Genomic DNA, 18,526 nt, shown 5'->3' on the forward strand with positions numbered 1-18,526 from the left:
GCTGAAATTTCACATTCTTCCACAGTTGCTATGGGAATTGTGAATGTTAACAGTAGAAAGATAATGGGTGAGTATAGTAGGTTAAGTTGTAGTATACTTCTAATTTTGTCCCAGGTTCCAACCATACACTGTATAGTGTTAATTTCAGTGGTTGTGTGGCCTTTTCCAGCACATGGCTACCGTCAAGGTAATGGGAACTGTCACATCTCTCTCCACATCGATATGGACTAGGTAGCGTTGAGGCTTAAACCAGCAGTGTGCAAAGTAAACTTACTTACATTTTGGGTGCAGTATATCTTCTCTGATGGTATGATAGAATTAAGCAATTCCCAGGCAATTTGGGGCCTTTAGCCTAACAAGCCAGGCTAACAAGTTCCGACATTAGTGTTGGAATACTTTAAAAAAAATTTTTTAGCAGGCTAGGTATGTCTACAAAATAAAAGAGAAACTTCGGAGTATCACAATTTTTATTGGTTCCAGTTTGCCTGCCATTATCATAATTGACAGTTTTAGCCATCTAGTTATTTTAACTCCTAGAGGTGCAGAGTGCCATGACATAGTTTAATCTTATTATTCCGTCTTTATTTAGACTAAGTCAAATTTCCAGATATTTATTTGGGATTGTGCACCACTTCAAGGGGAAACTGAGTTACACTCTATGCATGCCTATGGTTAGAGGAAATATAGTGGTGTTTATACATTATCCCACAGGTTCTCCGAATCTAGATCATTCTCAGATGTACTCAATTTATACAGTCTGGTGCAAAAGAAGATCCCTGAATAACAGAGTTCAGACTCTTCCCTAAGTCATCACTTCAGTCAAATGACTACTTACATTTTGAGTCAAAACAATAGTAGTTTGGTTCTGCTCTAAAGCTTGGGTCCAGGGGGTTCAGTTGTGTGAGGTGCTTTATTATCTGTGCTAGAGTGCTGTTTTATAGAAGTCTCAAAGTGTTTTTTTTGACGGACTCTGTTGAATTCAAAGTTTATAATTTTATGGGAAGTAGCCTCCAGGCCAAGTGTGTTCTTTTCATACCTCTTCCTTCAAAACCAAGCACTAAGATCTTGGATTTCATTCTATGTAAGCACAGTACATTTTCTCTAAGTCCACTAATTGATATTATCTAGCAACCTGCTGATGTTAGCCCAGCTCAACAGATGAACTCTAGTCATGTGAATTTTAATGTTGTTAGCACTGCGATACCAAAATGATACTCACCACCTTCAATGGAAGATCAAAACCTCAGAGTTGATCCGCTCTGGGTCCCAACATGGAGATGTAAATTGTGGACGACAGGGTGTAGGACTTTGACCTGTGGCTGGGACAGAAAGTTCTTGTGAAGGGGCAGCAGAAGCAGGGGGCAAATGCTTAGACTCATAAGCTCCGACTACAAGACTCTATGAGTCCAGTATGGGGCTATCGGTAACAGCTGGGCCTGGTACCACTCGACCTACTTCGGAGGAGTAAACACATAAGGAGGCCTGAGCCTCACTTAAGACTGAATGATTTTCATAGGGATCCTCGATGAGGAAAGTCCCGCACTCCGCATTCGCAGCAGTAGCAAATTGATCTACCGAGAGAACACTCCAGCGGGCAAAACACCCTATGCCACCCCCAAAGCAGATGCCACCCGTGATTGGCAAGATGATGCCTGCTGAGTTGCCCACCTTGACGGTGAGAAAGTGTTAGGTGACTGAAAGTCATGAAAATCCAGTGAGGGTCCAGCCACCGCCATAGCTACAGAGACTCTGAAAAAAAAGAGCATGGGACCCCAGTACGTCTTGCTTGTTGCAGTATCACCAAGAGGTCCTATTATCCATCAGTCCTGGTCCACTATGGAAGGGAGAAAAGCCTTAACGTCTACCTGTATGCCACACAGTTCCAATAGTCTGATATAATTGCAAGCGGATCTGGGCTGGTCTCAACATTTTGATCTTCTACTTCCTGAGGAAGGCAATTAAGAACCTAAGATAGGGCTCAATCCACCATCCTGCTTGGGGACCAAAAAGTATTAGCACTGCATCAAGCACCACCTGGACTGAGTCTTTAGTGAGCAAAATCTGAAGCCTCCAGAGGGTAATAATGGCACACTACACAGACATTTCAGCAAAGACTGGACTGATATGGGGCGAAGCAATTATGAAAAGGAAGGCGTAACCAAACTGAATAATCTGTAGGACCCACAGGTTTGAAGGAATCACATGCAGCCGGAAAGACAATGCTGAATTCTGCCTCCTACTGGTCTCGGATGACAGTTCAAAGGGGAACCAACACGTCCGGCAGCAGCAAGTGAAGGGAAGGAGGAGTACTTCTGCACCTGTGGCCTTGGAGTAAAAAAATAACTGGACTAACTTATTTATTTATTTATTTTAAAGGTTCTATATAGCGCTGGCTAGACCCGGAGGTATCAGAGCGCTTTACATGAGTATAAGATCATAGTTGCAGGTTACATCGTTACAAAGGTTACACAGTTATTAGAGCATGGCAACATAGTTACTTGTAAGGTCGAGATAAACAATAAGCACATATACGCAAGGGAAAAAGCAGGCAAGGGGAGAGATTCAGGGGAGGGGGTAAGGAGCAGGGGAAGTAGACAGAGAATGAAGGAGGGAAAGAGGAGGGGAGGGGGAGAGACACAGCGTGGAAAGAGGGGGGGGGGTGGGGGAGGGCGATGTGGACACAAACCGGTAGACGAGTCAAAGCTGCGTCCAAAGTCCAGTAAGCTGTGATCATAGGAGAAGTGGCATAATTTCCCCATCTCTGTTGCGAAAGGCTCCCTTTACGCAGTGGACTCTCTCAGAGGGCTCTCAGACTCCAAGGCCTACATACTGGATCCTTCCCCAAAAAGGGGAGAGGGAGTGCTTTGGCAAGGGGGGCCATACCATACCTCAGTTGTGAGTGGCTCCCTTGGCCCTGTGGACTCTCTCAGCGGGTTCGCTGAGACTCCAGAGTATAAATATTGGATCTTTCCCCAACAAGGGGAGAAGGAGTGCTTAGTCAAAGGGCACAAAGGACAGGGGGCTAGGAGGTGTAGCAGGTAAGGGGAGAGATTCGGGGGAGAGGGGATAGGAGCGAGCGTTTTACATGAGGAACACTAATGTTACAATTTTACAACAGTGACAAGTTCCATAAGTATCAAGAAAAGCATTTAAAGAACATAGGGGACAAGGTAAATGGAGCAAGGAAGGGTAAGGGGATAGGGTAAAGGGGTAGGAGGAAGAAAGACGTAGAGACAAGACTAGCAGCACACGGCAGGACTGGCACCGCAGGCCGCACCCCTTGCCGCGCACCCAGCATCGTGCAGCGGGGGCTAGTTAGGGCGCAAAAGTTCACAAGTGTCAGCCGGAGTTTCCGCATCCCAAGCATCGGGGTCAGGGTACAGATCTCCGGGATGCAAGGTCGGAGATAAGCGATTTCAGGCTTCATGTGATCGGCCTGCATTCCGGTTTCGAAAACGCTGTTCTGGATGGGGCAACAGCGCGTCGGAATGCTGCTCTGGAAGCTGGCAAGAGGGCTTTACTTTGGAGCATCAGCTCCGAGCGGACATCTTGGTCAGATGCTGGCGGGGTCACGTATTATGGGTTCTCCGGAGGAATACGGCCAGTCGGAAGGTTCGACCAACAGAGCAGGACAGCAGGCTCGGCAGTGCCAGGGTGTGTGCCTGGTTGTTTTAGGCAGAGTTATGTTGCGGGCGCCCCACCCCAACAGCAGGCCCGGAAAGCAGCAGAGCAAGATAGGCCGTGCAGCAGTCCCGGGGAGGAGGAAAGCGGCACGTGGGAGGGAGCGGGGCCGGCAGTATGAGTCCGGGCAGCGGCAGCCAGGCTCGGGTCGCCCCACACAGGCCGGGAGGGCAGGTCAGTGTAAGCACACTTTTGAAAATCCGCGCTCGGCACCTTCAATGATCGATTCAAGGCGTCTTCACTCGGCCGCCATGACGGGGTCAGGCATCACTCAGTTAAAGAACAATAGAGAGCTGATAGCGGTCCGCTCCAGATTTCTTCACACATCCGCCCACATAGCAGCCACATCAGATGTAAAGTATGCCCGCTTGTAGACCTCCACACAGCACAACAGCCTCAAAGAAAACAATGCGGTCTCCGTATTACATTTGGAGCCGCCATTTTAGGGTCAGTCCTCAATACTTAGTGATTACCACAAAAAGCACATCTTTAGCTGAAAAGGTATCAAATACCTCACCGGAGGGTACGATCGAACAGCAGACCATGGTATCAAAATATGGAGGGGGTCCTGGGTCATAGATGGCCTTTAATAACCTCCGATCACAAGTCACACCAGAGCCGCCATTTTAGGTCCTCGGGTTGCCGATCCACGCCAAATCTAGAACGGTAATTTCTTCACGATCCGCAGTCCATATTAATCGGTGATGACATCCGCTGGAGCAGCGCTCCATCAGGAACCGAAGCTGGGTTCAATGAAGGGCCGTCAATCAGAAAAGCCTTTGGAATCTATTCGCTCTGTCTCTGCACACGACAGAGTGACGGGATCAGGCAGCCATTGGCACTGCCATTCAGCATAGGAGGCTTTCAAGGGTTGCCTCTGGGAGTAGGGAGGAACCTCAAAGATCCACAGATTTTTTCATATTGCCGTTGAAGGATATAACAAGTAGTGGAGAGCAGTTGCAGAGAACAAGTCATAGCTCTGCTGCCAGTGAAGCGCTTTAGCGTTGAATTGGCCATCTCACCAAGTTGCTGGACCCCATCAGAGAGCATACCCAATACAAAAATGTGGATATGCCCGAAAACCCAGTGGCATGGATGTAAGCATGGTGTTGAATGATGACAATGGAAACACATACCATGGTGACCATGCCAGGCCTCATTGTATTGCACTCTTTCCTGGCTGTCAGGTTTGAATGAAGAAATTCTAGAAATACTCCAGAACGACAAGTAAAATCTCAATCACCATCACCCAGGAGGCATGGGTGCAGTGACCCAGTAGGCACAGGGACAGCAACAGAGAAGGCACACAGCACTCAATGATTAGCCGAAAAGAAGCTTTCTTGCTCTTAGTTTAGATTTTCTTGGACTCCCTATCAACTGGTGCACTGGGAAATGCATTTGGACTGATATTACTGATAGAGGATTAAACATTAAGGCTCCTGTGGGTGAGATGCTGTGCCAAAAAGGTCAGATTGCTAGGAGGAGGGCCTATGTTGGTTAAGCAATAGATTGAATTACTGGCAGAGCTGAGCAAGGTCTGGACCAGGCCACTATCAGAGACTCAGTCAAGGCATGTCTGTTTCCAACACCGCTTGCATAAAATCTAGTAAAAGATCTGCCTTCATGGGCATGGGAAAAACAAGAACTGACGTCAGTGCATGAAAGTGGTGCATTTATGCAGCTCTGTTTCATCATGTCCAGGGGGGGCCGGGGGGGATAGTCATTAAAGAAGCCGAAGGCACCACCTTCCGGCACGCAGAAGCTATTGCTAGAGTTCTCTCATTCAGTCCAACACCTATGGAGATTCATAAGGTGGGGTATCTAAGGGTAGAAGTATCCATCAGAAAAAGCGAAAATAAAAAAGATGCAAGTATTCCTCCTGTCTTGGGACAATTTGAATGAAAATCATGGATGAATAATACATTTTTGTGACCTGTTAATAGCATGACTCATGGATTTAAGTGAAGCATCAATAAGTATTTCAAAAAAAAGATGGGGACACCGAGGCATACTGCTTAAACCAGGCAGTAAGGTGATCCTCCATATCAAAAGCGCTAGAGAATTCTGTATAGGTGGCCTAAACCGTCTGACACAGCATATCTTTAAACAATTAGTTTTAAATCAAGGGTATTTTCAACAGTCCAACCACTGGTCTTAAACTTCCTTGTGCATAGAGGAATTCAATTCTCTTCTTTGACCTATTCACCCAGGTGCTGCAGAATAAACTGCTTCGTAACTCAAGCCTTTTTTATAATTTGATAGTATTAAACCATGGTTCTAGACATTTTACAGCAGCCAAATTTGTATTAATTGTGAGTTCAAAGATGTTTGCCGATTACCCAGTATACCACCGAGATCCAGTGCTCAACGGGATTTGGAATGGTGTATAATTGCTCAGCTGTTGCTGATTGTGTGGAGAAAGCATTCCGGCTCCACTTCCGGCTAGGGGCGGGTTAGCGCTCTAGTAGTTGCTACTACTCCCAGTCATAAGACCGATGCTGCGACAGACGCGCCGCTGGCGCGCCTAAGGCAAGCCTGTCTGCGCCCATCCGCGCCCGACCGGGGCCAGGGACCAGGAACCCTGGTCAAAAATCGATTTACTCCATGGAAGAACTTTATGAACTAAAAGGCTCACCCCACACGCCGGCCTTCTCGGATTCTCTAGTAGAGAGGATCCTTTCAGATAATCTGTTAGTGGACAATGGGGAACCACAGATGAGAGGCTCAGAGGGCTAAGGACGCGGGGTCAGACAAGCCCTTTGGCTTAAGGGCCGCTTTGCTAAACACTCAGTCCCTTCAAAAGCACAATTTGGAAATTTTCACGCTGCTTCAGGAGGAGCTTGACATCCTCGCATTAACAGAGACATGGTTAGAGGATGCCTCAGGTCCCGACATAGTGGCCTCCCTTCCCCCAGACTACGATGCCATGACTTACAATCGGCAGGGAATAAAAAAGGGGGAGGAGTTGCAGTATTCAGCTGCAGGGCCCTTACCACTGAGAAAATAGTTGAGGAGAGCCTAGCTGGGGCGGAGGTACTAGGGATTAAGATCGGGCTCAAATCATCCTGCCTGAAAGTGGTAGTGGTATACCACCCTCCTCGGTCAACCCCATTGTTTAATGATCAGTTCCACAAAGTGGTTAGTGATCTATGTTCGAGTACCAAGAGATTCTTGTATTAGGGGACTTCAACTACCACTGGGATCTGATACCAAGAGTTTGTGTGTCTAGTAGGTTTGGAGAAGCTATGACCATGCTGGGGTTGAAATAAATTGTGGAGACCCCTACTCACGAGAAGGGCCATACTTGAGACCTCATGGGACTACGTCGTCAGCCACGCTACAAATAGAGTGTAGACCCTGTAGCTGGTCAGATCATTAACTGATCAGCTTTGAGATCCCTGTGTGTAGCCGACCTAACCACATACCTCCAGTGTGGAGGGGGGCACAGAATTGGCACAAGGTAGAGGACGCCAGGCTGTGGGAAGCATTAAACGAGACAGTACACTCAGGGACATAGTCCGGTGATCTGGACTTGGAGTACAAGAAATTTACATACTGGCTGCAGACAGCCATTGACACTGTGGCTCCTGCCCGGAGGGAAAGGATAATGAATAGAATGAAGGGTGCCCCATGGTACACAGCAGAATTAAGAGAGGAAAAACAGGCCCTTCGTCAATGCAAAAGGCATTGGCAGAAATGTTACGACCCAAAGGCCCGGGAGACATACAAAGCAAAATTAGTCCTCTACAAAGCATCAATATTCACAACAAAATCCACGTATTACGAACTGAAGATTAGGGAGGCCACGGACACTCAGAAAGAGACCTTTAATGTACTCAGGGAGTTGATTCAAAAGAAAGAACAGAGGATGGTCACCAGGATGACTGTGATAAGATACAGGACTCCTTTCTAGTTAATGTTAAAGACATCATTATGGAAATAGGCAACACTCGTATAGGTCCCTGCCCTCTATCAGAGGTAGATCCATCAGATTTTCAGGGCGGCTCTTTCTCAGTCTTTCCTGCACTTTACTCAAACGGATTAGCCCATATTGTGGCCAAAGTAAAATCCGGGTCACCAGAAGATCCCTGCCCTCCTAGAGTGTTTAAAATGGTCCTGCCTGTGGTAGGACCAGAGGTGCTGTCCCTATTAAATCTTTCCTTAGCAACAGGGAAGGTTCACACAAATTCAAGGAAGCTATGGTGATTCCACTGCTGAAGAAACCGGGGCGGACATCAATAACTTGAACTTCCAACCCATCTCCAGACTTTCATTTTTGGCTAAAGTACTTGAGCAACATGTGCTCAGAGTTCTCTCGTCCTTCTTGGAAGAACATCAGCTGTTACATGCACAGCAAGCAGGATTTAGGGCCCACAACAGTATTGTGTTGGTGATGCTCTCAGTACTGGACGAACTGAGGCTCGCAGCTGATAAGAACCCCTCAGCACTGATCCTATTAGACCTCTCAACCGCATTCGACACGGTGAGACATGTGCAGCTGCTGGCCCTTGTTCGGCGGTTGGGATTCGCCGGGACAGTCCTCCAATTGATCGCCTCCTTCTTGGAGGATCTGTCTTAAAATCCAACTAGGGGAATGTACGTCTAGGTATTGCGCCCTGCCATGAGGGGTCCCTGCTTTTCAATATTTACCTTCGGCCATTGGTAGAAGCATTGGCAAAATTGAAATGTCAGGTGTTCAATTATGCCGATGACACCCAACCAATTGTGCAAGTTGACAACTCCACTGCGGCACAGCTTAATGTTCAGAACATCCTCCAGTTCACTATGAACTGGATGACCTCTAATTCACCTAAGGTAAATCCCGGTAAGACAGTGGTGCTTGTCCTCACAACAGGGGCTAACCCCTGGTCCAGCCTCTTTTGGCCACAAGAGCTTGGCACCACCCCGACACCGGTGCCAGCTGTGAAGAGCTTGGGTATCAGGCTAGACATCAAGTTAACTCTAAACAATCAGGTGTCTGCTGTAGTGGGGAGCTGTGTGGGCTTGATGAGGCAACTCCGGAAACTTGCGACCCTGTTGTCATTTTCCACCATGCGTACCGTCGTGTCGGCACTAATCTTGTCACGCTTGGATTGCGGTAACGCAGTATACATAGGGCTTCCTGATAAATTGCTGGGGAAACTTCAGGTGGTTCTAAATGATGTGGCAAGATTGATTTTTAAATTGCCAAGAAGAGCACACGCCACACCCCTGCTACAACAGCTACACTGGCTCCCTATTAAGCAGAGGGTCAGGTTCAAGGGCCTGTGCATTGCACATAAAGCACAGTATGGAGTGGAGCCTAACTACATCAAAGACCATTTGAAGCTTTATGTGCCTGGACGATGCCTCCGTTCAACTGAGACAAGTCTGTTGGCCTGCCCACGATTTAATAGAGCCACCTTGGCAGGGGGGTGGGGGGTACTTCTCAGTTGTGATTCCCCAGCTCTGGAACAAGCTACTGGACAGTATGCGTGGGGAAGCCACCTTACACCCGTTCAGGAGGAAACTCAAGACCATCTTCTTCACTGAGGCATTTGGATAAGCTCACCCTAATCGTGCTGAGCCTAGCAGAAATAAGGGATTCCTGGGTTCTTGGTCTATGCTGCAAGCGCTTAAAGACCTTTTGGTGATTTGGCGCTCTACAAATATAAATTAACATAACATAGTAGATTCATAGAAACCCTAGGAAAGTTATTACAGGACTCATCAACGTTTTCTCAGTCACTGACTACTGCCATCTCATACCCTCAAAAGAGATGTGTCATATTCCTTTAAATTTTGATTCTGCAATTAGGATAGATTTCTTGGGATTGTCAAAACCTATAGAATGAGACATTCACAACTAAAATGGTATTATATATCGCCCATGACTAGCTTATCATATATAGTAGCCCGGAGCCTGGCTTCTGATCTCTCTGTGGTCCTTCAATGGTCAAAGAAAGTGGTGAACTTAAATGCAGATCTAGGATTGAGTGAAGAGATAATATTAAGGGAAGTCATTTAGAGTTTGAAGGATGCAGGCCAAGCCAAAAAAAAAACAAGCATTTGCAATGCAATAGGTCTCGCATTTATGCGAGTTTAAGCTATTGGCATTGTAAATGACAATGCCTTTTATTTATGTTTTAATGACAAAAACAAAAATAAAAGGCATTGTCATTTACAATGCCAATAAATCAAACTCGCATAAAGGCGAGACCTATTGCATTGCAGATGCTTATTTAGGACTTGTGCCCTGGCGGGATTACATACATTGCACCAATGCTAGTGAAGTTTTGAACCAGCACTTCTGCGATGCTATGTTACACTCGTACTGACGTAGTTTTGCGCTGACATTTGCAACACATCAACGTGTTAAATACAAAGACATTTGCACAGACTAACATGAAAGAGACGACCATGCGACGGTGCCCGATTGCTCTCGCACCAGCGCAATGTATATAACATAGCGTCTAGGGTCTAGCTTCTGTGCGCCAACCATAATCTCCCTTCTGGTGATGGGCGCCACGACCTAGGCTGTATGTGGAAGGCGCGAGGGCGCCTTGAAGATGTCAAAGGTGTGGCATGCAGACGTGGAATTGAAACTGTGCTCCAGCATGCCTATCAGCAGTTTCTAGGCGCTTCGGGAGGTGAGAGGAAGGGTGCGTCAGCGAGCCATGCGTTCTGAGAGCCAGATGTGGTCAGCCTCCCGGGGGATGAGGAGCTTTTCACAACAGATGCCTGTCTCAGTATGGTGGGGTGGGGTGGGCCGGGACAGAGACAGTCATGAGTAAAGTGCTCCCTGCTGGCATCCGAGCACCTTATGAGTAGGCGCTGTCATGTGCACCGTGGCTGGCGAGGGGTGGCCACTATACAGACCCAGAGAGGCGAGCCTCAGACTCGGAACTGGGTCTGTTTAAGTCTGTTCAAACCCCGTGCTGTCCCCAGCCTGACAAGCTGCAGAGAATGCTGGGCGTGGCCTTGTATGTGAAATCATTAAAGGTTGCCTTTGTTTGTGTTCAACTTAATAGAAACCGTCCCTGGCTTCCTTCCTGCACGAGGCCAGGACTGAGGCAGTACCATTAGACTCTGACGATCACCTGTGTAAATGCTCTCCTTGGTGTCCTATCCTGTAAGTCATTTGCTGGGGAATTCTTAATAGCGCTTTTAGCCTTTTGTTTCTAACCTGACGCTGCTAATTACTTTGATTGATGTATTACTGTGTGCCGGGTATCCCTTGAGGAACCGCGCTGTGTTTTTAAAAGCTCCAATTGCTTTTCTATTTTAATCATTGTGCTGCGTGTTTACCCCCATTCACTTACTTTGTTAAACTCACACACTTCCCTCCTGAGCCGCTTTCCGGTCCATCACAGCTGGTGCCGATTGTGTGGAGAAAGCTTTGGCTCTGCCCCGCCCCCTCAGGGCGGCGCTCTAGTTTCTCTCATGCCTACATAACCCATGCTGCAACGGACGCGCAGCGGATTAGACTCTGACGATCACCTGTGTAAATGCTCTCCTTGGTGTTCTATCCTGTAAGTCATTTGCTGGGGAATTCTTAATAGCGCTTTTAGCCTTTGTTTTTAACCTGACGCTGCTAATTACTTTGATTAATGTATTACTGTGTGCCGGGTATCCCTTGAGGAACCGCGCTGTGTTTTTAAAAGCTCCAATTGCTTTTCTATTTTAATCATTGTGCTGCGTGTTTACCCCCATTCACTTACTTTGTTAAACTCACACACTTCCCCCCCCCCCTGAGCCGCTTTCCAGTCCATCACAGCTGGTGCTGATTGTGTGGAGAAAGCTTTGGCTCTGCCCCGCCCCCTCAGGGCGGCGCTCTAGTTTCTCTCGTGCCTACAAAACCCATGCTGCAACGGACGCGCAGCGGACGCGTGCAGCGGGCGCGCCTAAGGCAAGCCCGTCTGCGCCCATCCACGCCCGACCGCGTCCAGAGGCCAGGATTCCGGGCCGGTTTAAGCACTACTCTAAGAAGGACCTGCTGCAGCTAAGACCCTTACCTTCGGGGACTGTCCTTCCTGTCCAGATTGGTAAGGCGCTGGCTGACGAGAATTTACTGCGGCTTCCAGTCGATAAGCCACACCAGTTGCAACCAGCTGCACCGCTGGGCCTGAAGACGGTCCTCCTAAACACAAGATCTCTCACCAAACATTGTCTCGAGGTTTTCACTTTGCTGCAAGATTCTGATGTGGATATCTTTGCACTGTCTGAGACTTGGTTGAATGATTCTACGCTACCTGACTTAGTGGCCTCCCTCCCCCCTGAGTTTACCGTTCTGACGAGCAATCGCCGAGGTAACAAAAGAGGTGGCGGGGTCGCATAGTTTAGTCGTGGCACCTTTGCCTCGGAAAACATTGTGGAGGAATGTCTGGACGGGGCGGAGGTGCTGGGCATTAAGCTTAATCTTACTTCATACTGCCTGATAGTGATAGTGGTGTACCGCCCCCCCCCCCCAACCTTCGCCTTTGTTTAATGATTTATTTTTTGATAATACGAGTGATCTCCGAACCAGGTATCAACATATCCTGGTTCTCGGAGACTTCAATTATCATTGGGATGTATTGCCAAGAGAAGGTGCGGCCAGCAGACTGGACGATGATTTGTCATCCTTAGGACTGCAGCAAGTTGTGAAATCCCCCACACATGAGAAGGGCCACATCTTAGACTTGATTTGGACTACGTCGACGGCCGATTTGCGGGCCGATTGTACTCCCTGCAGCTGGTCCGATCATTTACTGGTCAGCCTTCTGCTCCCTTTTGAGAACCGCCCTAAGCAAGCGCCAGTGGGGTGGAAGTCATTTCGGAATTGGAAGGCCTTAGATCCCACCACCTTAGAAGACGCCCTTAGGATGACGTCAGCACTCAGGCCGGGGTCTACAGACCCAGATTCGGCCTCGGCAGAGCTCTCTACCTGGCTCTCTACCTGGCTGACAACAGCCATAGACGTAGTCATCCCCACCCAGAGGACTAAGTCCCTGCACAAAACTGCTAGAGTCCCATGGTACACTTGTGAGCTCAAAGGAGAAAAACAGGCCCTTCGTCGGGCGGAACGAGCTTGGAGGAAATCACTAGCTTCAGCCGATAAGGAGCGTTTTAAATCCAAATTAGCCCATTATAAGGACTCCCTTATCAAAACTAAATCAGCTTTTTATGAAGATAGGATTTGTAAGGCCAGTAACACGCAAAAAGAGACCTTCACTATTCTTAAAGAACTGAGTAGGCTGCCCGAACAGAAGCCAACCGCTACTCAAGTCGATTGTGATAAAATCCAGAATTATTTCCTATCTAAAGTTGAAGATATTATTCTGGCTATTAAAAACACATGTGTCGCCCCGTGCCCATTAACAGTGGTGGAGGCACCCTTCGATCCTCCTAAGACCCCTTTCGCTCAGCTCCCGCTGCTTGAACCTGAAGCCCTAGCCCGGATAGTGTCTAGGGTGAAGTCTGGGTCCCCAGAGGACTTCTGCCCCACTAGAGTGTTCAAAACGCTCTTCCCTCTGGTCGAGACCGAGGTCTTGGCCGTTTTGAACCTATCCCTTAGTTCCGGACTGGTTCCCCGGAAGTTCAAGGAGGCTATAGTACTCCCATTGCTGAAGAAAGCGGGTGCTGATGCTAAAAATTTGAAGAACTTCCGCCCCATTTCCCAACTCCCGTTCCTGGCTAAAGTCCTCGAACAGCATGTGCTCAGAGCTCTGACATCGTATACCGAGCAACACAACCTATTGCATCATCGGCAAGCAGGGTTCCGTGCACATAACAGCACCGAACTGGTCATGCTTTCAGTTTTGGACGACTTGCGGCTTGCAGCTGACAGAAAGGCCCACTCTGCTTTGATCCTGCTTGATCTCTCAGCCGCTTTTGATACGGTGAATCATGGGCGACTACTCTCCCGTATGCAGCGGCTGGGAGTTACAGGTACGGCTCTCCAGTAGTTTTCTTCCTTTCTGGAATACCGCCAGCAGAAGGTCCAGCTTGGGGCTCTTATGTCCAAGCAGGGCTCCTTGCCCTGGGGGGTCCCGCAGGGTTCGGCACTGTCCCCCCTGCTTTTTAACATCTACCTCCAACCCTTGGTTGAGGCCCTGGGTGGGCTAGATTGTCAGGTGTTTAACTATGCGGACGACACTCAGTTAATAGTTCGCATCAACCACTCTTGTGACTCTCAACGGAATGTCCAGAACATCCTCAGGTACACCATGAATTGGATGACTCTGAACTCGCTAAAAGTAAACCCTGACAAAACTGAAGTCCTGGTACTCTTTCCAGATTCCTGCCCTTGGTCTGATCTGTTTTGGCCCCAAGAGTTGGGCCCTACCCCCATTCCGGTACCTACCGTGAAGAGCCTAGGGATTATACTGGATTCCGGAGTGACAATGAAGAACCAGGTTTCCGCTGTGGTGGGAAGCTGTGTCGGATTACTACGTCAGCTCCGGAAACTATCGCCCCTTCCATCATTCACTACCATGCAAAGGGTGGTAACTGCCTTGGTATTGTCTTGGCTTGATTATGGAAATACAGTCTACATTGGGCTCCCTGCATCACTCCTGAGGAAACTCCAGGTAGTCATGAACGATGCAGCTAGATTGATCTTCAAGCTGCCTCGTAAAACACATGCCACCCCTCTGCTGCGGCAGCTGCACTGGCTCCCTATTAAACAGAGGGTATGCTTCAAGGGCTTGTGTATTGCTCATAAGTCCCTATTCGGCAGAGCACCCAATTATATCAAAGACCGTCTGAAGCCCTACATCCCAGGTCGCCACCTCCGTTCTTCGCAGGCCAGTTTTCTTACTTGCCCCCGCTTCAATTTATCGACACTTGGGGTTCGTGCCTTTTCTGTTTGTGTCCCGCAGCTGTGGAACAAACTCCCTGAGGTCCTCCGGAAAGATCTACATCTACTCTCATTTCGGAGGAGGCTGAAGACTATGCTATTCTCGGAGGCCTTTGCGTAGGCTTACGGGATGGGGCCATGTTCAGAGTGTTACCTCGATTGTCTGTTGTCTAAATGTGAAGCGCTTAGAGACCTTGGGTGATTAGCGCTATATAAATTACAATAAACATAAACATAAACTCTCCTACCATCTGGTGTGTGCGAATGGATTCCATGCCAGTGGAGGCGGGGTGGTCCAGGCCAGGTTTTCAAGGTGACCTCCGATTATGTAAATGAGCACATGTCCTTCATTTCTTGGATGCAAATATATCTCGTGATATCCTGCAAATCCGTCACGGACCCAGGCTCTCCTGGACTTAGGTTGGCTACTCTTGCGCCAGAGCAATTGTTTGATGTTAGTTAGACTAACAAGTGTTCATGTTATCACTTGTTCATGCCTCCACCGATTGCAGGGGCATGACCTCAGCAAGATGCCTGCATCTTCACCGCACACTCCCCCCATTCTCACACTAAGCACAAAGCTTGTGCAATGTGTAAGAAACTACACAACTTTCAGCATTTGGTCAGAGTTCATGGGCCGACACGTTTCTTGTGATTTTTGGGGATTTTTATTTCCTGAACTGCACTTTTCTCAAGAAAGTTAGTTTTATTTATTTCTAATAAACTATTGAGAATGCTGGAAATCACTGCGTGTGTATGCCACAGACACATTTCTTTATTTTAATGAATGGCAACTAAGTAAACTAAACGTAACAAAGATGGAAAGACAACGGCTGTTTGACTTAAACAGAGACCCGTGCTTTCTGATGAGCGATGCGTTTAATGAGCCATGACGAGAGAGGAAAGCCAGATGGTGCCTGTGTGCGTAACCGTGCGCGTGACCCCACGCTTTAGGCCGCACAAAAAGCGTGTGATGAGCTTTTTGAAGCCCACTTACTAAAAGTTTCGCCACAGCAGTGCATGCGCTGGCTCGGGCGAGACCTAAAGAAGGAATAAACTCTCAGTTCATCTGCCCCACTTAGAGGGGAGTGAAGCATCTAGTAGTCCTGGAGTCTCAGCTGGCACTGAGAGCTGAAACTTTTGACTGACAAACAAATCACTATGGTGCATGGATCCATATACAACGCAAGTGTAGTCTTTCTGCTATTCAATCAATCAATCAATCAAAAAAAACTTTATTTCGGCTACAAGCCATAAAAGTTCATAAAATAGTATTTACAACAGCAAAGAATTAATCAAGAATAGAACCATGGTGCTGAATATAAGTACAGTCCTTAATCCATAATACATAAGAATAAAAACAGATTAAAAAAGAAAAATGATATCAGTAAAATTACCTTAATGAGGTAGTAATTGCCTTCTGATTAACCACATAGAAAAAAGAAATTTGGAGATCACAATAACATATACGAGGGTCGAGTCGTATTTCAACAATCTAAAGAGATCTCTGTGATTCGAGACCCCTAAGTTCTTAGCTAGCTGAATTATCCATTTTTTACGTGGGATTTTATATGCCGGACAGAAGATTATAGTATGAACCTCAGTTTCATCAATGGCACCGCACCCAGGACAGGATTGTGTGATTGAGCCAGCCCATTTGTTAGTTCTTGAACGAAGGGGAAGAGACCCGTATCTAAATTGTAGGTATAATTTTTTGGCAATGCTATTCATTTTTCTCTGTCATCAAGAGAGAAAACAACAGGAAAATGACCCCCGGCAGTCAGGGTTACTGATGTTTTGCAGAAATAAACCCCCTGAACAGTTAAATTATGTTGTATGTTGTACTTTTTGGACCAAGACGGTCATGAACAAGTCAATGGCTACTGCAGAGCCCTTAGGGTTGCTATTCAGTGAGGTCCCACAAAGATGGCATGAAGTACATACTCCTATTTGGTGCTACAATCTTATAGAAAGTGAAAGAATTAACGGATGTTCGAACCACCAACAAAGCCTATCCGTGAGTGTGGCCTTATGTTGAAAAAATACGAAGAGAGTATAGCATTTGGTGGCACACGTTTACTGGTGTGTTTTTCACTTCTGCTTGAAAGTTACAACATCTTTAAGTGACAGCATTATTTTAAAAAAGATTTTCCTAAGTCTTGCATTCTGATGCGGGCTATTCTCATCAAGTTTTGGAACGAGGTACAGTAGGACACGAGTAGAACTTAGTAACAAATTACACAGCATCCTAAGATGATTCTATTTACATTTGTTTTATCATTTAGTTTAGATGAATAAAATGGAATTCTAGGTACAAAGAGATGCAAAGGGCCTCTGGGAAAGCTTTCACGTTTTGTTATGAGAACATGTAAGTGTTAAGTTATAAAGCTTGTGAGATAGTTTCAATCATCTGTAAGCATTTTCTCATTTAAAACTAAGAGATATCACTTGAGAGAGTTTATTTTTGCAAATAATTAAAGCAGAGAAAATTTTAACTGGTAATCATTTCAGTAACTCTTCATGGATATCACTCTCAGCTCCTCTAGCCATTCATAACAGGGACAGCAATCTTCTGCTCCTTTCCCATCCACCTTCCTAACTAAATTTCCCTTTCCTTTCCGGGGACCTATGCCTCTCACTGGATATGTACAGTGATTCTCTGTTACCCAGAAAGCTTTTTTTAAATACCAATACATTCATGCTTTAGCAAAGATCACAGATGCTATATGAAGAGTACAAGGTAACCAAATGTCAGAAAGTGCCTCATTTTGTTTTGTTTGTTGCTTCACTCAATGCGGACTCACGCACACTTAATTGTACTTATACTGTATTTTTAAACTCAAGTGAATATTTTATACTGATCACAGAATGCCAAGTGAGGAAAATATTGTCATTTTAAAATCTTACCGTATTTACCACCCATTGCACGCAGCTGGGGTTGTAACAACATCTGCATCACTGCTGGGTTATTTAAACTTTTCATGATCTCCATTGCGTTTGGCTCTGGAAGCAATCCTTTCTTATTATTTGGAGCCTTTAGATATAAAGGGAAGAAATTAGAAACACATTAACGAGGTTAGTAGGTCAAACTAGAACCTCAACAAAATGACGTTTTTTGCATTTTTACCACACACCAATCCGAGTCAGACCTCGTTTGAGGGGCTATTGGACAGTCAGGGGCTTACGAGGCTACAGTGGTGGTGGTTGAGGTCATTTTTCACTGCGTCCTGTGGAATGTCCTTCTACAACTCTGAAAATTAGGCCAAGTACAACCTTTTTCTGCATTCAAATCTCAGGGTAGTGAGGGCACAGGCGTCTCAGGCAGGTAATATAGGGTGCAAATGTTTAGAACTTAACAGTCAACCAACAGAGATAAAGCAGTGTTCAGCCCAGTGTTAACATTTTACGTAAAAATAAAGTACTTTAATCATAAAGCAGAAGTAAATACTACACTATTCAGTGGAAATGACAAATAAGGGTGCAAACTATGTGGTGATAGACAGGGATGAGTTAAACCCCCTTTTACTTGGTACCCTCCAGATATCCCCCATCCTCTACTATGGTCAAGATCCTGTATATAAAATTCCTAACACACAACAGATTTAGTCAAGATTAGGCACAGGTTGCTCAAATGTTCACACGGGTCAAATTCGGAACAAAGACTTGCACAGTGGACAGATCTGCATTCATCTAGTCTCTGGTCCCCAGTGCAAGCCAAGTCCCACGTTTTACCTGATGGTTACTATACCAGATTGGGCAATGCAGCAGAAGAAGTTTGAACTCCTGCTTTCAAGCAAAGACAGGGGTTGTTTAGCTCTGTATAAAGTCCTCTTAGGCGATAGAAGGGTCAGATCTGCAGAGCAGCACTCATCTTCAGTGGCGGCCTACCAGGTCAGCTGCAGATTGATATCCTGATGGAAGTTGTGACTTCCAGGCCAAATCCCTTGCAGTGCATCTTTCTGACAGTTACTAACTTTGACCCAATCAACGTGTTCCACTTCAGCAGAGACACAGTTTTGACTGACA

The 18,526-nt window shown here is 46.6% G+C and overlaps 1 protein-coding gene across 4 annotated transcripts in view; it reads right to left on the reverse strand.

The window, feature by feature from the left end:
* RAVER2 (ribonucleoprotein, PTB binding 2) overlaps nt 1-18,526 on the reverse strand; it is a 418,859-nt gene that overhangs the window by 255,281 nt on the left and 145,052 nt on the right. For all 4 annotated transcript variants that reach the window (XM_085602376.1, XM_085602379.1, XM_085602377.1 and 1 more), the window contains exon 5: nt 17,408-17,534. In XM_085602376.1, the coding sequence (XP_085458502.1) occupies nt 17,408-17,534 (127 nt within the window). The remainder of the gene's footprint in view (nt 1-17,407; nt 17,535-18,526) is intronic.

This window comes from Triturus cristatus, chromosome 4_2 (assembly GCF_964204655.1).
Source record: "Triturus cristatus chromosome 4_2, aTriCri1.1, whole genome shotgun sequence".
In the NCBI taxonomy this organism is placed as follows: Eukaryota; Metazoa; Chordata; class Amphibia; order Caudata; family Salamandridae; genus Triturus; species Triturus cristatus.